The following is a 25,688-nucleotide window of genomic DNA, read 5'->3' on the forward strand; positions in this document are numbered from 1 at the left end:
ATTTATGTGGCGTTTTTATAAAGCAGATTTTTAAATATTAATTTGTACGTAAGAATATCCCTGGGCCTCATGAAAGAAGAGGATTACTTGTAGTATACCCACTGAATGCGTAACCATGCAGGTTATATGTTATGGTTATAGGGTTAGGGTTAGGATTGGTGTTAGCGTATTGCGGCCCATTTTGGATGCAAAACATAAATATCCTTCCCACATCCTCTCCTGCACACCATCACACACACACACCCTATCCCCATCCACCCCCTCCCCAGATAACATGTAGTAGACCTATCACCTCAAATGACGTGCATAATCTTCATGTGATCTGGGAAACCAGGGCATCTATTATATCTATGCCTATCTATTTGTGATATTTCATATCGATTTGGTCGAGTAAACGCACTATGACCCCAAGCGTTATCAATGGTTTAATTAAGGGAACGGTCAACAATTATCATTCATAAAATTAGTCATTTTCATAATGCCTTTTGAATTTTAAAATGATCATTTAATAATAATAATAATAATAATAATAATAATAATAATAATAATAATAATAATAATAACTAGGCGGTTACCCGTATTGGGCGGTTCTCGGCTGTCGCGATTACCTGGCTGATGGTGACTGTACCCACCAAGTTTTATGCCCATAGGACAGTTTTTACTAATTTGACCTCAGATGACCCCTTGTGACCTCGAAATGACCTTCCAAAATTTGGCTCTAAATGTTGACTGTACCCACCACGTTTCATGCCCATACGACAGTTTTAGTAATTTGACCTTGGATGACCCCAAAATGACCGTCAAAAATTTGACTCTAAAAGTTGACTGTACCCACCAAGTTTCATGCCCATACAACAGTTTTTACTAATTGGACCTCAGATGACCCCTGGATGACCTTGGGTGATCTTGACCCACTTACCGAAACAAACTTGTTCTGTCTGAGGTCCAGATGCACCCACCCACCAAGTTTGAGGAACGTGCGACCCCTAGTCTCCGAGAAAATAGGCGGAAAACAGTTTTTACTAATTTGACCTCAGATGACCCCTGGGTGACCTTGACCCACTAACCAATACAAACTTGTTCCGTCTTAGGTCAAGATGCACCTACCCACCAAGTTGCATGCCCATATGACAGTTTTTACTAATTTGACCCCTAGATGACCTCTGGTGACCTTGACCCACTAACCAATACAAACTTGTTCTGTCCCGGGTCAAGACGCACCCACCCGTCAAGTTTGAGGAACGTGCGACCCCCAGTCTCTGAGAAAAACAGTTTTTACTAATTTGACCCCTGGATGACCTCGGGTGACCTTGACCCACTAACCAATACAAACTTGTTCTGTATGGGGTCAAGCTGCACCCACCCACCAAGTTTGAGGAACGTGCGACCCCTAGTCTCCGAGAAAATAGGCGGACAGACACACAGACACACAGATACACAGACAGATAGACAGATAGACGATGCCTATTATTATATAGATAATAATAATAATAATAATAATAACAATAATAATAAGAATAAGAATAAGAATAAGAATAATAATAATAATAATAATAATAATAATAATAACAATAATAATAATAATAATAATAATAATAAATAAATAAATAAATAAATAAATAAATAAATAAATAAATAAATAAATGAATAAATAAATAAGTAAATAGATTACTAGATTTTATTTACACGCATATCGTTTTGCATCTGGTATAACGCTCCGTCCTTGAGAACCAATTTTACACAAAAATGAACAAAACCTAGATTTTTTCTTTAAAAATGATAAAATACCATTGCTCGGTCACGTTCACGGGCATTATGGGAACCATTGTATTTTACACCACACGTCCCTAATATTGTATTCAATTTTCGATGTAAACAAACCGATGTGTAGTACACATTCAAATTTGCTTACCAGCTAATACAATATATTGGCCGGTGTATACTATTATTTATACTAAATACTACGCGAAGATAACGGTCGGTTTGGATGCTCATATCTTGATGCTAATTGATATGATTAGGTATCTTCACAATATTAATTAGGTTTTGTTCTAATTGCTGTTTCCAGTGGTATACGCAACAGGTGGAATTGTATTTGTGGTATTTAGTGTACGTGTGTAACGCAGTATAATGTCAATGACTAGCAAACAACCGTGAGTAATAATAATAATTTCATATTTTATTTATATAGCTATAGCGAAATATCATTTGGTGCTCAAATACCAAAACGGTGCTACTTTTCATACAAAAATATTAATAACAATTGTATTGTTATAAATTATATGATAGTGTACTCGTAACCTTTAAAAAAGGAACGACCACATGCAACGTTAAGGGATCTGGAATGAGCGTTATGAGCGTTTCGACAGTATTTTTTGTGGGACATAAGAGCGCATCAGACATCGAATTGCATTCTGAATACGAAGAATGTCTTTCTGATATCAAATAATTTTCATTTTTTGAAATTCACGATATAATACAAATTTTATGACAAATTATACAAATTTGATATTTTTCAAATTTTTGATATATAACAGTCCTCGAAGTAAATTTTATAAATCTAATGATATATTCTTAAAGTGTATGTAGCTGGGAGGAAAAGCCGACGATCAATTGAAAATTTTGACCTTTCATAGTGAAGATATGGATTTTTTTCCCAAAAAGACATATTTTGTTTTGGTGTTTTGGGAAAAAAAATTCCATATCTTCAATACGAAAGGTCAACATTTTCAATTGATCATCGGCATTTCATCCCGCCTACATATACTTTAAGTATAAATCATCAGATTTATAAAGTTTACTTCGAGTACTGTTAAATATCAAAAATATAAATTTTAATGATTTGCCATAAAATGTGTATTACATTGCGAATTTCAAAAATCAAAATTATTTGATATCAGAAGGACATTCTTCGTATTCAAAATGCAATTTGATATGTCTAATGTGCTCTAATGTCCCACAATAAATACAGTCTAAACGTTCATACCCCACCCCGCCCTAACCCCTTAATGCAAATTAGAAAATAAAAGGAATAGTATGAAATAAACAAATAAGTAGCGACGTGATCTTTGAGATATTCTATTTTGTACTTCAGCTTCAACATTTGCGCAATAGTTAAACTCGTCAATCCATGTACATGGAGGCATACATTAACAATTATAATGACCAAAGTGTTATGCTAAAGCCTAATGATTTTATAAATTATGTTTGCATCAGAGAAAATTTATTATTTATTATTAGATAGGGCCTATATCGTGATCTAAATAATTTAATGGGGTTTTTTTTAAGTTACAACTTAATATTACATACCTAAGAAGACTGATGTAATTGCATAACAATGTATTTTATAACAATTCTCTATAGACATAAAGAAATCTTATTACTAATTGAAAATGTTAATCACACAATTATATCATTAATTAATACTTCTAAAGACATGTTTTAACGATATTTTTTGCCAATTTTGTATAACAAAATGGAGGAAAAACGTTGAATTGGCCAATTTATCAGAGGCAATAAATAAATAAATACATAAATAAATAAATAAATAAATAAATAAATAAATAAATAAATAAATAAATAAATAAATAAATAAATAAATAAATAAATACGAGTAGAACTTGTGGAACGAAAGTTGTAACTCTGAGTTTCACGCTAATGCGATCATCAGACAACTGATGATCGCATGAGCGTGATGATCGCATTAGCGTGAAACTCAGAGTTACAACTTTCGTTCCACAAGTTCCTCTACTCGTATTATTAGCTCTGCTTTAATGCATCGAGCACTCTGCACGAAGATAGCCATAGCCACCTTTCTCCAAGTAAATAAATAAATAAATAAATAAATAAATAATAAATTTGCAACATTTAATTGGCAACAAAACTAATTATAATGATTCCTTATGAAATTGCGATCCGGTACCTAATTGATGTCAAGTCTGGTAATATTTTTAATTTTTGTTTAATAGTCACATGTTTTCAGTTAAATAACTGTGTTTTAATTTTTAATTTGTTCCTATATCAAAATATGGATAATTATAACCAAGTGCAGTGCAGCATATAACACGAAATTAATTGCAATGCTGTAATGTGCATTTGAACATGGTGCAATGGTGCATAATTTCATTATTTGTGTGTTAACAATGTTTCGCTATAAAATCAATACTAAAATAACCAATATGAATATAGCAACAAGCATTGTTACACATCCGAGTGAGTCGTGTAAAAAAAAAGAGTAAAATGCTCATGTATGCTAGAGCTATCAGTATTTTGTTTGAATTAATGAGTGATGCCAATCTTTAAAATTATAATAATTATGTATACACGTGAACTAAAAAAATATGATGATATACAATAGTTTTGAAGGGATATGGAATTTAATATGCAGTAACAGCTGGCACTCCCTCTTTTTTAAATATTAAAAACCGCCATAGTATCTGCATAATTGTGTTATTATATATACAGATTGATTACTGCATTCCCCTCAAATTGTACACTTGTGTAGTTTTGCGCTAACACAACCCGATCCATGCTCGTCCTCGCAGGTTTTTCTCCGGGTGCTCCGGTTTTCCTCCTGCTTCTAAAATCGGACCTCTTCCCATATCCCTGTCCCGTCATATCTGGAGGCATCCCTTGAATTTAGTAGCCTCTGAGCACTATTGGGATTAGCCTGGCTTCGGCCGAATGTTATAAATAAAAAAAATAATAATAATAATTTATATAAATAAACAAGTCGACAACAAAACTAATTTCATAAAATAATCATGGGTAAGTTTATATTTTGGCTTAATTATTTATTAGTTATTTGTTAATTTATTTCATTTAATCTTTCTTTTATTCTTTCTTTCGTAAAATATTAAAATTATTGCAATCACTGCACTGTTTAAATCCATCAACCACCTTCCCATCCTAGGAAATATGGGGGCCTGGTGGATATTTTTATTTATTTATTTATTTATTTATTTATTTATTTATTTATTTATTTATTTATTTATTTATTTATTTATTTATTTATTTATTTATTTATTTATTTATTTAGGGTAGGCCTACTGGTGGGCATTTTAGGGCAACAATTTTTTTGTCTCTGAACATTTTTGCCCAAATTTGGCCTCACAGATGGATTCGTTAAATCTTAGCCATGTGTATATTGTAATATACTTTAGACCAACAATTATGAGACCCAAACGTTTCCATAATTCCAGGGTTAAGACAGTGATAAACATGATATAATAGTACAATCTTAATTGGAGCGATTAATTCAGATATATAATTCTTCACCCACAAGATCAATCAATTTGGTTAATGAGCGTCAATTGCTGTAAACGACCGAGTGCCCTTATGTGTTAACATAGGCTACCACGAAACCTCAAACCTGAACTTGTGTTGAAATAACACAATACTGAGGCAGTGGTGCCATGCAAACACCATTGGTAACTCACGCGTGACAAGTTCAACACCGTCCCTGGATTCTATTAAACACATTTTACCACTCAAAAGAATTTTTGAGACTTTATTTTATTTGCACAAGCGAAATTAATAAAAGGAAAAATGAATATGTATGCTATGTAGAAGTCTTATACATACAACGCGAGACTCACTCATTCAGTGGGCCTATATTTTCTATATGAGCGGGTACTGATCAAATGTGATGTGATAAAATTAAATAAGTATCAACTTCTATAATTTGTATTTTAAATCATTAAGTTTCAAATGTTAGGAAACAAATTTTAATAAAAACTAATAAAGTTATGATCTACGTTAATTATTAGTGTTGTAACCATGGTAGACTTTTGATAAATACAAATACGTTATTAATCATGATGAACGCATTCACTTGAACTCGAAATTATACTGATATTTATTACATCAAAATACTAGTATAAAATGGTTATGAAAAAGTTTATATAATTATATTTGTGACAGTAAAAGTAAAGTATACGTAGGCTTATATTATTGAATGCAACATATCATAATGGCATAACTATAATGGCACTTCAATACTGAACAATTCTAATTTTAGAATCTGCCAGTTTATTACGAATTACAAATCGACTATGGACTTTCACTTTTAAGCAGAACTTTACCCAGGGACTTCGTTCTCTAAAACACACTGTCAATCATACTTGTTTATCAATCAAATCTAACCACAAGACTAAGCATGGTGGTACAATACCCGCTATAGATGCGTACGTTCATCCACCAACTTTCGCGCCAGCACAAAAGCGCCGCATTCCAAAGATAGATGTGTACCATGTATATTTAATGGTAATGGTACGTGTCGGGAGGATTTTTAAATAACAATAACGAGATCTGGGCGACAAATCACAAGCCAGATTCATTTAAAGATGCATTACATCATGACCAATTTTAGTTAGGCCAGAAATTGGCCTAACTCTCCATAGAGTCCCATGTTAAAAATGTTATCCGCAATCCAAAGTCAGTAGTCCACTTGGGAAGCTAACATACAGAGGGAGTACGGTGACTGAAAAGATGATCAGTTGTGAAAATCTATCTATTGTGCACATATTAATTAAATCGGAGTTTTAAGCTTAAATGCAATATCCAGAGTATGCACAATCATGACAATGGACAAGTGGACTACGGAGTAGTCTATAACTATGGTAACTTGCAAATATCTGTACATATACGAGGAGCTGATATCCAAAACACAACATACAGGGTGTCTCTTTGAGTATTTTAATTTGTGAACGAAACAGAGCTGAAAAGAAGTTATTTTGTAATAAGACAGCTACCATGCAGTTTTGAATTGCGAAAATTTGTAACACTATTCTTGAATTATAACAATATTATTTGAAAATCACACCTTATTTTTCATCCATTTCTCAGGTCAAAAAGAAAACCAAAAGCAGACCGTTGACTGCTCTATCTATTGAATCCGTGCAAAGGATTCAAAACGAACTGTAAATGTAAAAAATCAAAAGGTGTACGAAAGCTGCCTTATTTCACATTTGGATTATATTGTCCAATCTTGTTTAGCTCAGGAATACTATACAATTACAATTTCCGGAGTACATGTCTGTCATAGACACTTATATTGACCGTTAGCAATAGTACACACACTGGCCAAAAGTATCGCAATCGCTGAAAATTCGACAAACTGAAAGTTGAAGATTCATCCATTAGGCTGCGATCACATAGAAGTATACGGTATTCGCTATTCGCTATACGAAATACGCTCATTCGATCAGGCTGAGTTCACATAGAAGTATACAAAAAATATGTGACCTCAGCCTGATCGAATGAGCGTATTTCGTAGAGCGAATAGCGTATACCGTATACTTCTGTGATCGCAGCCTCACAGTCCAATATCCTGTCGATTTCACATGACTACTACTAGATGGTAATGTTCTTTGTATGAAATAAAGTAACGTCAGGCTAATGGGCTATTCAATAAGTACACACTCCCTATAGAGGAGAATCTTTTCAATAACAGAAATGACTGGATTTCCAAGTTTACTTTCTAAAAAACGACTGGAATTCCAGTTGCCAATGACCTTGTAAAAGCCGGAAGTACAATTAAGTGAATGAAATATCACGGAAATGTCCAAACTAAGCTCTTAAATTGAGGAGTTCTGATTTTGAACTATTTTTCTGCTCATAAAGAAAACTGTACATTTTACTAGATTTTGTCCCAAAGAAAGAGGATCGATTCTTGTTCCCATCCTAAAAATCAAATTGATGATATTATTATCATTCGTAGAAAAAAATAATTTGAGTGACTAGAATGTAAAAAATAGACACCCTACTGACCAGTTCTCTCGTTTGTAACGTTGCAATATTAATTTTGTACATGTATTTATTTGCATCCGATCGCAAAATATCAAATAATATCTTATCTAAATTTACATAAACACCCTTATCTGTTGTGGGTAAAATGACCTTTATAACAGAAACAACGTCAATCTGATCTTAGTTTTATTTACCTTTTCTATTTACTCATTCTAGAATAGGCCTGTGCGTTATTAGTATGTAGTAAACAACTTTCAGTAGCATTGAATTATTACGGGGGACTCCATCATACGAGAGTGGGGAACCGCTCTAAAACGCATTCCTGTGATCTCCTCTAGTGCGAGCACACGGCATCTCGACATACGCGTCCTACACACATACTTGTCTTACTATTATTACTGAGGACCTGAAAAATTACGAAATTCGCATCCAAGATATGAGCGCGTATAGTGAGACCGTTTTTTACGGTTTTACAGTGGGTGTGGGGGTGGGGGGTGTGTGCGTTTGCCTTGCATTACTTCCGAGGACTCCAACATAACAACACACCGACACAGCGAGGATATTGTGCATAACGAGGACCTAATTCAGCATCGAAGTGGTTACGTAATTCTCTTGGTTACCGGATCACGCTACTTTGGTATGCCTTCGAGTGCCATATACTTTATGTGGTGATCATTTCGATCGTGGTTCATTACTCTAGCGCGTGATCCCGTTGACATAGTAACATTACGTAACTTCGATACTGAATTACACGTCCTCGCTGCGGAAACCTAATTAAACGGCGAAAAATGAGGTCTCATACCCTACTATCCCCTCTATAGCTTACGTCCTCGCAGTAGTGTTAACCGGTTGGACACTTGCTCGGTTTTACCGACTTCATGAGGGCTTGACATGACAAAACACCGACACACCGAGGACATTTCGAGGTCTTAGAGCCAGAAGCAGCTATATATGTCCATTTGTTTTCTCAATTACATGTTACTCATTTTGATAACAAATGGACGGTTAATTCTGCCCTCCATAAGAAAATGTAAGTGACTTTGTGGTATATGCATGGTCACTTGCGTCTAACTAACTGTTAAAGTGACCATGCATATACCCCAAAGTCCCTTGTATTTAGGGCATAATTAACCGTACATTTGTTGCCGAAATGAGTAACATGTAATTGAAAAAACAAATGGACATACCTGCTTCTGGCTCTAAGCCCTCGATTTGGACTTGTCATGTCAAGCCCTCATGAAGTCGGTAAAACCGAACAAGTGTCAAACCGGTTAACACTACTGCGAGGACGTAAGCTATAGGGTATAAAACCTCATTTTCGCCGTTTAATTAGGTTTCCGTAGCGAGTACGCGTATTTAGGTCCTCGTTATGCACAATATCCTCGCTGTGTCGGTGTGTTGTTAATTGTTGTTGTTGGAGTCCTCGGAAGGGCAAGCACACACACACACCCCCACACCAACACACTTACAAACACGGGCTCACTATACGCGCCTATTTCTTGGATGTTAATTTCGTAATTTTTTTTTTTCGGTAATATTATTATTATTAGCATGATTAGTAAGACAAGTATGTGTGTAGGACGCGCATGTCGAGATACCGTGTGCGCACAATAGATGAGATCACAGAAATGTGTTTTAGAGCTTCAGGCACTTCCTATTGTGGATACACTTACCAGGCGATCCCATTGAAACGTTTTAATTATAGGATCCGGCTCTCGTCGTGTGGAGTCACCTATAGTTACAACTACTGTATTATAAAATTTTATATATTTGTAGATCACTAGAACTTGCAATGGAACTGGTGTTTAAGTCGAGTTCACCTATCCGACTAATCCGAGTCCAATGCAACAACTTTTCTTTCATTCTTTTTGATGGATCCGGAATCTGGACCGATTCCAGACTGCGTGTTTATTTTTGTAACCATATAATGGGCCCCAATACGCTAACCCTAATCATAACCATAAACACTAGCCCTACTACTGGCCCTAACCGTAATTAACCCGAGCCCTAACTCTTACCCTAAACCCTAACCCTTGCTCTAAGAGTTATTGGTATCGGCCCATTATGGTTGCAAGAAAAGTGTCCGGTAACTAAATAGCGCCACCAATTTTGTCATTGATATATACATTTTATATCCGAAAAAGCTTTAAAAAATACTACAAATGTGAATAATTTTGTAAAAGAGGGGAAATTTAAGTTGAGAACGACTCAAAAGCATCTGTATACATTAGCACGATATCACTTTTAGCTGTTTAAGCCTAAAATTTGGTTATACATGATGTTTTGTTTGAAAAACTAATAAATGATCCCATCAAACAACTGTGAACCCGAGCCCTAACTCTTACCCTAAACCCTAACCATTGCCCTAAGAGTTATTGGTATTACGGCCGATTATGGTTGCAAAAAAGCGCCCGGGCTTGAGTTTAAGGGTTTACACGCGCACGCTTCAATCATCACCACCTGTAATTCTGTGTTTTGTTTCTACCGTTACTTGCCAGGGAAGTCAATTTAAAACTTAAGGAGAGTTCAGTGAGTTGGCAGTTGGCACTTGACTTTGAGTGGAAGATCAAGTTCAACATGGGTACGAGTCTGGGCTTAACTTGAGTCCTCAAACATTATCCATGCAATAAAGTATATGAACTATCCTAGCACTGACTGAACGAAATACGTTCGAAGGAAAGAAAGATCAAACAAATTACATGAACGAAAATTGAGAAAAGAGGGGAAATAGTAAAAGAAAGAAGAGATAATACCAGTAAAAAGTTTTGGACTAGCGAACCCTTTTTATGTTTCGGACTACCGAATCATTTTTTCGGACTAGTGAACCGGGTGTTTTTTTCTCGGATTAGCGAAAATTTATTTTCGAACTAACAAACCTAAGGACCAGCTACCCTTAGGACTAGCGCTTGAGGCTTTGTACTTGGGCAGGTTTTAAAAAGTGCGGGGGTCCTTGCTTCGCTCCCCGTAATCGGTAGCACTTTAATGTTACCCGCGACTGGGTGCATGCAACTGACTATAAAGGTGGGGCCTTATCCCCTCCCCTTTTTGCACACGTCACTGTCTACATTTACACTGATCGTTATTGTGATTTTTCATTTCAAATCTACCTGTGGACGATTTAAGAAAAGTAATCCACAGAGGGAGTATGATTTGCAATTGAAATTAGCTAAGGTTAATTATTTTGAAAGCCGTACTCCCCTGTATATAGCTTTACTTATATCTTCCACAAGTGGAGTGTGTATTTCAAGCGGAAGTTAACCAATTTTCTATTCTATTGAAACCATATACTCCCTCTGTGGAAGACTTTAGCTAAATCTTCCACGAGGGAGTGTGGATTTCAAAAGGAATAGTCCGTTTCTTGTTTCTTTAACAGGTGGTATTTTGGTAAGATTGACGATGACGAAGTAAAAAGAAGATTGCAAGGAACAAAAACGGGAACGTATCTGGTACAAGTTTCAACCAAAGGAGGGCGTTTTATACTTTGTGTCAAGTAAGTGCACTTTAAAATAAAGCTCAATTTATACTCCAATAAAATAGCGCGCTTTTCGCAACTCAGCCAAAAGCGCTCTCTCTCATTGGCTAGAAACAAATCACTTATCGCTCAGCGATGGAGTATAAATTCAGCTTAATGACTTGAATAGGGATATACGTCTCTTGTTAGGTTGTCATATGTCCTATTGGCAAATGAAGATCTAAAATTTAAGGCTAACACAAATTTCCTGTAATCCACGCGTATTTCGTTTTAGGAGAATATTTTTAAAGATTTTATTCTCATAAATTTTGTTTATAAACAATATGAAAATGGCACATTTTGGTTGTGCATATATCCTGTGTTAACCTACTGAGATTAGAGGTTAAAATGTCAAATGCCATTGACAAGCCATAGGGCCCTGTTGCTCGCTATTAGATGGTAAGTCCTATAATTATTGTTTCTTGATTCTTATGTCAAGACACACAATTTGCCACCAAAATCGGAGCAAGTTGAAATTTTCTACCCCTGTACAACCAAGAATGTGCTGTTTCACCCAAAAATGAGGTTTTTGTAGAATTACTCTGTAACGATTGGTCATAGATAGCACAACTATGCATTTTTGACATCCTTGTGACCAGACAAATAATTAAACAAGTAAATCGGTTATTCGCTCACGCCAATTTGGTAAAATGAAACCTGAGCAGTTTACCGAACTTTTGCAAAAGCGCATGTCTGAGTTCCCTCTTGACTGTGAGGATCCAAATGTCCTTACTGATGCGTATGAGTCCTTAACAAAGTCTGTGCTTGATGAAGTCTGCCCTATTACCACCAGGGAGCGTACTATAAGACACAGACTACCTTGGTACAACGAAGACATCCATCTAGCCCGGCGTATCAGAAGACGACTGGAACGAAAGTGGCGAAAGAGTCAATCTGAGGAAGATAATGAAGAATTTGTCGCTCAAAAGAATCAAGTCATTAAACTTATCACTGACTCTAAAATTGAGTATTTCTCCAATAAGTTCGCTGAATCAAATGTTAAAGATATGTATGCTACAGTTAATGGGTTGCTTAACAAATCTCAAAAAATACTACCTGTTTTTGAGTGTCCTGATCAAGCTCTTGCCAACAAGTTTCTCTCCTTTTTTATCGAAAAAGTTGAGAAGATCAGGGCCAATGTTAATGTTTCTCCTAGTTCTACTGATGATAGTATTGCGAATTCTGACTCTATAGAACCCTGTAATCTTGATGCTAACATTAACTGTTGCTGAAACACATTCACTCCGCTATCTGAGACAGATATTGAGAAGAGCATAAAAAGGTTTCCTAGTAAAACATGTAACTTAGATACTCTGCCGACGTGGCTTGTAAAGGATAATCTTCCGATCTTGTTGCCGATTTTCACAAAAATTGTCAACAGTTCGTTAATATCTGGTATTTTTCCAAATGCACTCAAAGAGTCTATTATCACTCCAGTGATCAAGAAATCAAATCTTGACAACAATATCCTAAAGAACTATAGGCCAGTGGCCAACATGAAATTCATGTGTAAGGTTGTTGAAAAGGCTGCGTCATGTCAAGTAGTCACACATGTTGACAACTACAACCTGGGTGAAGTGAACCAATCCTCCTATAAGAGGTCTCACAGTACTGAAACCGCCCTGTTAAAGGTAAAAACGACATCCTCCAGTACGTGGACCATGGTAAAGTTGTCTTCCTGGTGCTGCTTGACATGTCAGCAGCCTTTGACACGCTGGATCACCATATCCTGTTGAATAGACTCAAATCAGATTTCAATATCGATGGCACAGTCCATTCCTGGTATAGGTCATATTTTAATCAACGTAACGTCAGAGTGGTAATTAACAACGACATGTCTAGTGAGCATACGCTCACTTACTCATTACCCCAGGGTTCCATCATTGGCCCTCAGTGTTTCATCATGTATACCGTTCCCGTTGGTGAAATCATTCGTCGTTACAACATATATGCTTTCATTGTTATGCTGACGATATACAGCTTTATGCTGCCTTTGAACCCAAAGTCAGTGGTGATCGTGAGCGTGTGCTCAATAACATGTGTGCTTGTATTTCTGATATTAACTCTTGGATGGTTAATAACAAGCTGCAGCTCAATCAGGACAAAACGGAATTTTTCATCATTGCCACCAATAGAGCTCTCAATAAGCTTCCCGTCATTGAGCTGAGCTTGGGTAACCACTCAATCAAACCATCTGCCAATGTTAAGAACTTAGGTGTTGTTTTTGATGGAGCTCTTAATATGTCTTCCCATATTAGCAATCTTTGTAAAACTCTCAACTTTCACATCCGTAACTTATGGCGGATACGACGTTTTCTCAGTCAGGATGCGTGTCATCATGCCGTCAGAGCACTTGTCTTGTCTCGCATAGACTATGCCAACTCCCTCATGTATGGTGCCCGTGAAATGGACCTAAAACGGCTGCAGCGTCTCCAAAATAAGGCAGCCAGGCTGATCTTCGCATGTGGACGAGACAGGTGCTCTGCCGATTTGTTGAATACCCTCCATTGGCTCCCGGTGAAAGAAAGAATTAATTTCAAAATCATGTTGCACATATACAACTGCATATCAGGTACTGCTCCGGCATATCTACAAGATCTTGTCACGTTTTATAATCATCCAGATTCATCTAGAAGCAGTCGCAGGCTTCGCTCATCATCTGACAAAACAAGGCTCTATACAGTTCGCTCCAGTAAAAGAGCCGGGGATTGCTGTTTCACCGTTTTCGGGCCCCAGCACTGGAACAAGCTCCCTGTTTATGTCAGAGAAGCGGAATCTGTGGCTGCTTTTAAACGTCTTCTGAAGATGTATCTTTTTCCAAATCAGTAATTTCTTGTTGTTGTTTTTATTTAGTTTTTCTTGTGTATTTTGTGTTGGAGCAAAAGCGCTGTGTTATCTGTAGAGCGCTATAGAAATGTCCTGTAATAATAATAATAATAATAATAATTTGGTGTATCTGCCAACAAGATTGAAGTATTTTCAAATTTTGACCCATGTGTGACCTTTCGTGACCTCTAACGGTCACTAGGAATCAAATCCAAAATACATCCACATCTTAAAATGCACACAAATGCATGAGCGTCTTAATACGCGACGCAAGATACGTTTACGCGAAATGTGCGCATCTTACTTTGTACTTCGAAGTGGACCAACTGTATGTACTTCACATCAGATAATGAATTTGGAGAAAACCTTCTGATAATTACAAACACTCGCTGAGCAGCAAGACCTTCCCTCTAAGCTTTTAATCTGATAAGCTGATTATCTATTTGTTTTCATGAATTGGAAGACATTCTTTGATGTATTACTGAGCTCAATAATCTGAAATTACTGGAGTGTGAGTCACCCAGGCTGGTGGCTCAAAGTGCACAATTGTACCAAATTTGGGAGCTAAACAGTTTAATAGTTAAAACTATTTAGGTGTTCAGGTATACCAAAAAATATCCCACTTATGGCCTACGTGACGTACGGTTAGCGTAGGGCATACTTATTTTTGATGGTCGTATAATTATTACCATCTGTACAAATAAATATTGTTAAATAATATAAATTTCGACCATTTTGATTGATACAAATTGGCTTGTTTTGTCGATATCTTAAAATGAATAAAACTTTTTTTTGTTTAATCGCATAGCGAAAATGGCAGGGTCGGTGACTATCCTATCGAGAGAAAAGGAGGGCGCTATTCAATAGAAGATCGTCAGTTTGTAGACATCACAGCCATCATTGATTTCTACAAAACACATATGCTGGACACATGTGTTCTCACCGAAATAGTAAGTATACATGGTGTATAGACGAATCCATTTTCACGCATTCCTACACCTCAATGGCAGCCATAGCCGAGTCCCCCTTAGGTCTATTCCACCTAAAATGTGAAATGTTGTGGCCTTGGCGGGGATTATTAAACTGCATTCCATCACCCGCGTTACACGTAGACAAAAGAATGATGAAAGTTTTCAACACAATACAATTCAACATCGATTTTTAAGCGGATTCAATCCACCCAATTGGGCAGTAACAACACTAAGTTTGGTGCAGGTAAAGACTGACTGAATTCTGACCATCACTTGGCTCATTGGATTCGTCTATAGACTCTACGGTCAACCTAACTGTTTCCGAGATTGTGCAAATCATCTCCGACTCCGAGAGACGCGAGACATGATATGTGACGTCACTCACAAAACAACATGGACAATATCGGCAGACTCTGTAGGTTCCACGCCACATCATTACATGTATATTCTTTTATGTGTGGAATTTGTCATTTTTTCATGTTAAAACTCCCTGGTTTATTCAAAACACACGATTTTGCCTAAAGTTTATGATATCCTTTACCATGTAGCCAACAATGATTTGGTAGGAAAGCGGCTTGATTTTTCGCAGTGGTCAATCTTACAGCATACCCAGCAAACACAAAACGTTTTCGACCTCATTCGCAAAAGGTTATAAAAGGTTGTCAGAAAACGTTTAAATGTCGGTTATATAAAGGGTAAAGTAAGAGTATAAAACGTTTTCATAACCTTAAAAAACATTTTTTGATAATCTACTGCTCAGTAAACAAAAATGTGTTACAGAAAACGTTTAAATGTCGGGTTATATAAAGGGTATAAAAACATTTTAATAACATTCCAAAAACATTCTTGAAAACTGGATACAAAACATTCTAAACAGAATGTTATTTTAGGGTTGAAAAAATATTTTGCGAAAAATGTTTGCCCAAAATATTTTCAATAACGTTTTAAAAACGTTTTCATGACCTTTATATAACCCGACATTTAAATATTTTAACATAATGTTATTTTTAAAAGTATTGACACAATATTTGGCAAAAATGTTTACAAAAATAGTTTACAATAACATTTTTGAAAACATTTAAAAATATTGTTGTAGTGCGTTTTAAAACGTTATCATGACCTTTATATGACCCGACATTTTAATGTTATTAAAACGTTTTTACCTAAACCAAAAGCCAAAATATAACTTATTTAAAACGTTTTTGTGTTTGCTGGGTACCGCCTCTTATAATGATGTCATCTGGCGGTGTAGAACCAAAAACGTGCCTGAAATTTCAGAATTGTAGCCATTACAATCTATTTAAATGGACTGGCCTCTCGAATTTTGCAAATTTTCGTTTAATCTCACTGGACTTCATCTAGCAATATGCTTCAAATATATTTATAAATACGTATTTATAAATACGCACGTGACCACCTCCGCACTGCCATAACAGCTGATAGATAGGAAGTCTGGAAGTAACCTTCGATCCAGCTTGTGGTCTTCCTCTACATTTGAATGGAAAGTAAAGAACACCAGACTGTGCAAAATTATCTATTTTTAGGTATGTCACAGTGGCTGCACAATAATTCTGCTACACTGTGCATGCAAGCATAACAGTGAATTGAAAAGGGCGCGCTTCAAATTTGGCCAATTTTAGAAAACATCCATGTCGATAAATGAATTTCTTCATATGCTTCATTTATCCAAATTGTTTAAATTTTTAATATATGATGTGTGAAGCCTTTCCGAGGCTAACATCGGGTCCTCCAAAATTAAAAATTGTTTTGTTTAAGAGCTACTGCCTGTTTTTATGGATTTTTGAAGATCGCTCATAAATCAGTAAATATAGGCCTATTGAAGTAAAGGAACTACCACCATTTAGCTGAAATACTAATCTTTCTTAGCATGTAAATTAATTCCGTCGACAACAAATGAAACACTTCCCTAAAACCAGTTGAAGCAAAACATTAATCAATGGTTTTTTTAGGGAGTAATTTTCCAAACCACAATAGCTCTAAGCCATTGTGTGTGTCCTAGGCCATACTATTTTTGTATACGCGGTACAGTAAAATTGCTGTTCACTTTACCGATTGTCCTCCCGTGTTAATCCAGATGACAAAATGTTAATTTAAAGCCTCATTGCAACTGAATTTTAATTTTTACTTTTCGGACATGGCTTTGAGTAATGGTGACACATACCATGTTTACAGTAAAATTAAAATTATATTCAAGACACCGTCAAAATGTCAAACTTTTTATTTTTTTGTATTGTTTTTAAATAATTAACTGCAGTTCATTTATTCAACCTCATAACAGGATCATACTTAAAAAATTATGATGAATGAACAGACGTTCATTAAATATTGAAAAAAACCTAAAATTACTCATGCCTAATTTGCATAATAATAGCATAAATACATAATTAGCTGTAATTACCTAATTTGCATAATTAATTACTTTTTGTGTATTTTTTGTTATCAATTGAAAGAACGTTGTGTGCAAAAAAACCCGCACCTTTATATCATGTACGGTTTTCTATTGGCATCAATTTTGCATATTAATTAGCTGAACTTAGTCATTTTTTGAGATTTAATTTGTCTGCAGATTGGCGAAATTGCTAAAATAGTATATTTGGTTAATTTATTATGATTATTCAATGATAGATTTTTTAATTTTGTTTTCTGTAACGAAGTCAGGAAAGATAGGCATTTAACATGTGATATTTAAATTAACGCTGCTTTTTCAAGCAAGCGTCCAAATATACCTTCAAAATCTCGAAATGTGCCAATTTTGTCATTACAGCCATTTGTGGCAGGATTTCATTCCATCTACGAGCATCTTTAAATTGACACTACATCACAATGCATTGACCGATTTCAATTCTGTTTTTGATTTTTGATGCTTTAATAAAGCTCAATAATGTAGGAACATTAAATAACGTGTTTCTGCTGCGATTATTTTTGAGGTGATATGCCTACTATTTTGTTTAACTTTGTGATATTATTGAAAACGTTTCTGTCGATAAATATTTTTTCCGTCAGCATGGTCATCAAATACTTTCAAAATGTCAAAATGTTCGGAATCCCCCATTTGTAACACGTTTGATGATATTTATACCTAAGCGTTTTTATCCATGTCATTGACATGAGGATTTGGTCACCCTTGCTGATCTTGCTATGTAGTGGGTCACGTGCGCATGGGTCACGTCATAAATATAGTCGACTCGAAGATAGCTGCCTGGCAATTGCAAAGATGCTTCAATATTGATGTAATGAGAGACTGGTCAAATGTCAATCGGCAAGGAATATTGAATTGATGAATCCCATGCATGTAAAAGTTAGAATCTCAGACCCCTCGTTGGTTGAGGGATGGCTTCTCCACTCGTTCACAAATCTCTTCTCAAACTCCCCGCTCAAACCACCTGTATTAAAGTACTCACGATCTTGAATGATAATATCCTCCATATCAATTAGGTGGCCGGAGTACGATTACCAGTCAATAGAACTAGGACGTCTATGTTGTCCAAGTCGAGCTTTGAGGGATTGCTTTGTTTCACCTACATAATGCTTCTGTGCAGTCCGCTTGCCCACATTTATTAACATAAACAATTTGGGCTTTTAATAAACGCGGTTGTAATGCCGTAATAAATCTATCGGAGACAACATCACAGTAGCCGAGAACAATGGGGGATGGTTATCGTGGTATTGCGAGTGGCATGTTCAGAATCTTCACAGGGGGTTACTGAAGCTTTTAAGCGTCTCTTTTTCTTTTGTCCTGCTCAAAGGCCCAGTCAGAAAAACCGCAGTTCCTTAGAGCTCCTTCAATGTGATCTTTCTCACGAGGAACTTTGTTTTCGTCGCTTATGGTTCTTTCAGTCCGGTGATTGATCCCATGACTGATACAGAGGATATTATCATTCTAGATCGTGAAGTGAGGTGGTTTGAGCATCCCATTGTGAAAGTTGTGGTGCAATTTAAACTGACCCAGAGCAATTTGAAGTACAGTCGCAAGCAATCAACACATAAAGTCAATACAATGTGGTATCGCAATTTTGCACCCCATTTGTAAAGTTGTATCGCAACAGGCGAAATTTGGAGTGCAAATTGCAGTGCGATAGGGTTTATTTCGAAAGCTGGAAAAGTCGTGTTGGGTGCTGCTACTGCTACTGCTGTTGATGATGATAATGATGGTGCTAATGTTGATGATGATAATGATGATTGAAACTTACTGATTTTTGTAATTTCCCTGTTTTAATATTTACAGGCCAACAAGGAAGGTTTACCGAGCCCTACGTCACCTGGGTCACCTGGAGGAAGTTTCAAGTACTAATTCACAGACACGCATCTTATGGCCTCTATTGGATCTGTACATATATTACGTAACTAGATACAATGACATCACAGGTAGCTACGCTACGATATAGCGTTACGTTGGTATCCATGTGCACACTTTGCTCAACAGTGTATGCACCGCGTGTTACAAATCATCACGCTTAATTGAGAAATACACGTGTACCACAAGACAGCGCGTGTGTTGTATCACTTTATACGGTGTGATGGCTTAGAACAATGGTGCTATCTCAGGTTTTGAAGGTACTTGTGTGATCTCTTGTATATAGACACATGATAGACGAGATGTCGCCCCAAATAAAATGGCGCGCAACTTTGATGGCCCGTGCTTTTGAAATTCGCGCCAAATCAAATTCGGCGTCAAGGCTATCGACCAGTATACTCAGATGCTGCTGCCCCAAGATTACTGACATACTACACTTACTTACTTGCAAAGACCTTTATCACTGCCCGATGTGGCGCAGTTTATGGCGTAACATGAAGTCGAGTTCTGATTGCCTAATTGAATCACGTCATCATCACATCAGCACCTCATTTCTCATTTACTGATCAATCTGCATAGCATTACGTGACGCAGGCGTGATCTAGTTCTTTTTACATGATCGGTCGACCAGTAAGAAAGGTTTTAGAATATAGTGTAGGAATGTCACTAACAAAAATGTAAAATGATGAATTCTTAGCACGATATAGACCTAATTATGTCAAAACTAATCGAAGAAACTTCAAAATCGTTTCAAGCGTTTTCCCAGCAAACCCAAAACATTTCGACATCATTCGCAAAAGGTTAGAAAGGGTTGTCAGAAAACGTTTAAATTTCGGGTTATGGAAAGAACATTTTTTGATAACCTACTGCAAATATTCTGACATAATGTTATTAAAAGGGCATTTCGTGATCCACAGCCTCATCACTGGAAACCTCTGGCTACATAATGTTTATGTACCAAATATTTACGCCATTTTATCATTTCGTTCAGCAAAGATATCGTGAAATTTGAATTTCGTTCTGGTATACCAGAAGGAAATTACAACAACACATTGTCTATGGAGCAGTGTACTACATATAATCATGCATAACTCGCAAACGCAAAATCGGAATCAACTGAAATTTTGGGAATAAGATTTTTTCGTGGATATCTACTGAAAATGTCATAAAAAAGAGGATGCTAGGGATCACGAAATACTCCTTTATTTTTGACAAAAGTATTTGGCCAAAAATATTTAACAACAACTGCTTGAAAACATTTTTGAAATGTTGTTGTAGTGTATTTCAAACGTTTCCATGACCTGACATTTAATGTTATCAAAAACGTTTGTATCTGAACCAAACTCCAACATATGACATGTTTAAAACGTTTTAAAACATTTTTGTGTTTGCTGGGTTTCGCCCATCATATCCATAGTCATATGATTAGATGGTATGCCTTGTATGGAGAAACTATGCTCTGTGATATTTAGACTTAAATATAAATTTACAATGGTCTATTGTATTATGTTAATTTCAATTGTAAATGTTGCCAGCATTATTCTTAAAATATTTAGTTTGAAGGCAATTACTTGATAATTGTATGTAAAATATGTAAATTTTATTGTGTACCACAGGGTGTCCGAAAAAGAGACCCTCATTGCGCCATCTTTTTCTCATATTTCAGAATAGTTGATCAAGTATATAGAAGCCATTATTACCCGTTAGCTTTAATAAACCGAAACAATAATTATTTCAATCGGCTCATATAACTTTTGAAGATATGCCCTTTTAAAGAAATGTATCCGTTTTTCACTCTGTCCATGGAGGAGGTTTGGCTACTTTAAAGATTGTATTATACCATGCATGAATATAAAACATTCCTCGATGATAACTTTATAAAATAACAACTTTATTTTAGGGGATGGGCTTTACTGGTGGGCTTATGGGTTATGGATTTATAATTTGGGCGAAATTGATATGGGATGGGACCTCTTTTGCTATACTTGTAATTACTCGGTTTATGCCTCTTTTGTTTTATTATGTTTCTTACTTTGTTACTTTATTGTTTCTTGCTTTCTTTTTATTGACAACATAAGTCATTTCTGAAAAGGGCTGTTTAGTTTGTCTTTGGTTCTTTTGAAGTGAGTTTCAGTTTACTGTGCTGCTCTGCCCTCTACCTGGAGGCCTCCTTGACGAATACAGGTTTCAGCCCTAGTCCTCATTGCATCAATTGCGTTGCCTACCAACCTTGTGCGCCGAATATAGCAGTAATATTTGCCACACATAAAGAAATCAAGTGGTGTGAGGTCTGGTGATCTTGCAGGCCACTCCACAACATGACCCATCCCAGCCACTGTTTGCTATCCGTGGACAGAGTGAAAAACGGGTACTTGTCTTTAAAAGAGCACATCTTCAAAAATTGTGAGCTGATTGAAATAATTATTTTGGTTTATTAAAGCTAACAATTAAAGGTTTCTTTACATTCCAAAATATATTTGATCAATTTTTCAGAAATATACGAAAAAGAGGGCGCAATGAGAGGAGAGGCCTCTTTTTGGGACACCATCAGGCTGTACTACGTGTAAATATGTATGCCCATGTGCGTTTACTCGAGAACTCTAGCTTCGAATTTGCACACGATATATGTGATGCGATCAAGCAAAATCAGTCGGAACTCGGAAATATTACATTTTCAGTTTCTTATAGGATACTGAACGGCATTTACAAACCTGCATGTTACAGAAAACTCTATTGAAATTGAGCAACCAGTTCCAAAGATATGAGCAATTAAAGAGTTTCCAAAACAAGAGGAAACAAAAGGAAATATTTGCTTAGTTTGGCTATATCTCAAAATCAATATTACCGAGTTCCGACTGATTTTGCTTGATCGCATCACATAGTTAGTTCATCGGTGAGCTAAGCAAATTCGTGGCTACACTTCTCGACCCGCTTCTCGAGCAACAATTTGTTTACTATTATCAGATTTAACATGTTTAAAGAAAAGCCAGTACATTAAGCACATACTGATTGTTCAGGAGAACTTGGGATTGGAATCTTTATAGACTAGATGTGTATCAACGCGGTACCCACAGTCCGCTATCTAACTTACTTTTACATGTATTATATAGGCCTACCAAGTAATCACTGTTTATTCTCAGTCATCCAGTCGTTAAAATCACATTGTCGTTTTAAATTAATTTTTTTTACTGGAACTTACTTTTACAGCGTCTGATTCTGGTCTGATACCATCAGGCTTTATCAGGCAATTGACCCACTAGGCTGGTCATGTGATACTCGTTGTGTATAACATTAACACCGAGGGAAGACGCAGTGAGGATGAACAGTGGCACAGGAGAGGCAACAAAGAAGCCATCTGGGAGAGAGTGGAGTAGCCGCTAGAAAGGGGGAGACTATGGCAAAACTTATCTTCTAGTATCACATGATCAGCCCAGCGGGTCAGTTGCCTGATAAAGTCTGATGGTGTTCTAACGTTTTAATAACGTTTAATGTCGGGCTATATAAAGGTCATGAATACATTTTACGCCATTTTAAATGAAAATAAACTACAATAACATGTTATGTGAAAAATACTACATTTTTAGTTAGAATGTTTTGCAGCAATTTTTGAATGTTATTAAAACGGTTTATTCTTTATAATAGAGACATTGCGATTTCCAAACGTAGAAATCGGACGTACGTTGATCCATTCAAAACCACTCTCCTGTATCGAAGCGAGGTCACGTATTTAGCTATTTTTGAAGATATTCCACGCGCGAAGTCGACGTAGATACATCGTTGAAAATGCACAAAATTTGTCTATTTCACAATATATTAAAGACAGTCAAAGATAATGAACATATGAAGGAAAAGTCTAATTATTATTATGATCCTTTTGTTTGTAACAAATCATTATAATAAAGGTACAACGATGTGTTAAAAATGGACCAAATTTAAACGCAATATTCACACGCAGAGATTGCCCATTGAAATGTGTGTGATACTTTGCGTTAAAAAAATTACATTGCGATTTCCCATTTTGGATCCAACGTAGAATAAAAAACGCAGATGCTACGTTGAAATATGCTGATTATACCTCATGTCTAAGTCCATGCAACGCGCCCAATTTTCAAGACGAAAAAGTCTCATTTTGAAAGTAAAGTCATGATGTATGTATGTATGTATGTATGTATGTAGTGATCTTTAATCTACCAAAATATATGTTTTGGGGCAACTATAATATTTGGGGAGCACAAAAAACAATTAGGTTTAATCAGCATGTAGGTCAAAATTTTAATCAAAATCAAAAGCGGTCTGTTTGAATTTATGCAGAGACTCAGCTCACTGCTATTTTTTCATCACTATGCCCTCTATCGACCTTGGTTAGAAGCTGTTAGATTAGATCAAATATTATAGTCTTTATTCTGGCTTTCTTGTTCTCCTTCGTGACGAATGAGCACAATCCAGTCTGGAACCGAGACTAGCAATATTCAACACCGTATTAACGTACGCGAAAACGTACGTGCTACGTGCTGCGTGCTGCGTTTGGAAAATCGCAATGTCTCTAATACCATTCATATAACCCAACATTATAAACGTTTTCTGTAAACATTTTGTGTTTGATAAGTTTAACATGGAATTGAATGATTATTTGCAATAAAGATCGTTCATTCTATTGCTTCGTTTCTAGGTACTCCAGAATAGTGGGTAACCCAACTTGTTCCGAAGAGGGAATTGAGTTTCCAATTAATAAAACATACTTATTCACAATGTAGCATTTCATCGTTTCTATTTCATTCGAGAATTTTTTTTCTATAAAGTTGACGAATCATATCCAAAATATTTGTGAAAATTGTCGATAATCTTATATTCACGAGAATTCCGCCGGGGAATTCTGCTGTATTTTATGCAAAAGACCCATAAAGTTGCATGTCCCTTTGCCGGGGCGTTAGCCTCGAATCAGATGTGTTGATTGGACACCTTTTGATTGGATTCATTTAAATCTTGACTGAGGGCGATATATTTGTTTGTTTGGTTTGTTAGGAGTGGTCTTCATTTTGTCATCTTACTTAAGGGGTGGGGTATGAACGTTTGGACAGTATTTATTGTGGGATATTAGAGCACATCAGACACATCGAATTGCATTCTAAATACGAAGAATGTCCTTCTGATATCAAATAATTTTGATTTTTTTTTATATTCGCAATGTAATACACATTTTATGGCAAATCATTAAAAATTGATATTTTTGATATTTAACGTACTCAAAGTAAACTTTATAAATCTGATGATTTATACTTAAGGTGTATGTAGGTGGGATGAAAAGCCGACGATCAATTGAAAATGTTGACCTTCCGTATTGAAGATGTGGATTTTTTTTCCCAAAACACCAACAAAAATTAGGTCTTTTTGGGAAAAAAATCCATATCTTCAATATGAAAAGTCAAAATTTTCAATTGATCGTCGGCTTTTCCTCCCAGCTACATACACTTTAAGAATATATCATTAAATTTATAAAAATTTACTTCGAGGACTGTTATATCTCAAAAATGTGAAAAATATCAAATTTTAATAATTTGTCATAAAATTTGTATTACATTGCGAATTTCAAAAAAACAAAGTTATTTGATATCAGAAGGCCATTCTTCGTATTCAGAATGCAATTCGATTTGTCTGATGTGCTCTAATGTCCCACAATAAATACTGTCCAAACGTTCATACCACTTCCCTTAAGGGATCTGGAATGAGCGTTTATAGCGTTTCGACAGTATTTTTGTGGGACATGAGAGCACCTCAGACGTATCGAATTGCATTCTGAATACGAAGCATGTCTTTCTGATATCAAATAATTTTCATTTTTGAAATTCACGATATAATACAAATTTTATGACAAATTATTAAAATTTCATATTTTTCAAAAGGGCTATGCATAATCATTGTTTACATAATTTTTGATATATAACAGTCCTCGAAGTAAATTTGATAAATTTAATGATATAGTCTTAAAGTGTATGTAGGAGGAAAAGCCGACGATCAATTGAAAATTTTACCTTTCATATTGAAGATATGGATTTTTTCCCCAAAAGACCTAATTTTTTTTTTGGTGTTTAGGGAAAAAATCCATATCTTCAATACAAAAGGTTAAAATTTTCAATTGATCGTCGGCTTTTCATCCCACCTACATACACTTTAAGTATAAATCATCAGATTTATAAAGTTTACTTGAGTACTGTTAAATATCAAAAATATAAATTTTAATCATTTGCCATAAAATGTGTATTACATTTCGAATTTCAAAAAATCAAAATTATTTGATATCAGATTCAGAAGGCCATTC

General features: G+C 35.7%; 1 protein-coding gene across 1 annotated transcript; it reads left to right on the plus strand.

Annotated features, from left to right (window-relative positions):
• The first annotated feature begins 1,856 nt into the window (after positions 1–1,856).
• On the plus strand, positions 1,857–24,121 carry LOC140140047 (crk-like protein). Its single transcript, XM_072161859.1, has 4 exons — positions 1,857–2,153; positions 11,123–11,239; positions 14,895–15,036; positions 19,304–24,121. Exons 1-4 carry the CDS (start codon positions 2,131–2,133, stop codon positions 19,367–19,369), a joined length of 348 nt encoding a protein of 115 aa, XP_072017960.1. The 5' UTR covers positions 1,857–2,130; the 3' UTR covers positions 19,370–24,121.
• The last annotated feature ends 1,567 nt before the right edge of the window (positions 24,122–25,688 follow it).

This window comes from Amphiura filiformis, chromosome 18, assembly GCF_039555335.1.
Source record: "Amphiura filiformis chromosome 18, Afil_fr2py, whole genome shotgun sequence".
In the NCBI taxonomy this organism is placed as follows: Eukaryota; Metazoa; Echinodermata; class Ophiuroidea; order Amphilepidida; family Amphiuridae; genus Amphiura; species Amphiura filiformis.

Bases quoted from the DNA above. Each gene is read 5' to 3' on its own strand.
- LOC140140047 (XM_072161859.1), top strand. From the start codon at position 2,131: ATGTCAATGACTAGCAAACAACC. The intron at 2,154-11,122 runs GTGAGTAATAAT...TTTCTTTAACAG, and splicing joins TCAATGACTAGCAAACAACC to GTGGTATTTTGGTAAGATTG. The intron at 11,240-14,894 runs GTAAGTGCACTT...TTAATCGCATAG, and splicing joins CGTTTTATACTTTGTGTCAA to CGAAAATGGCAGGGTCGGTG.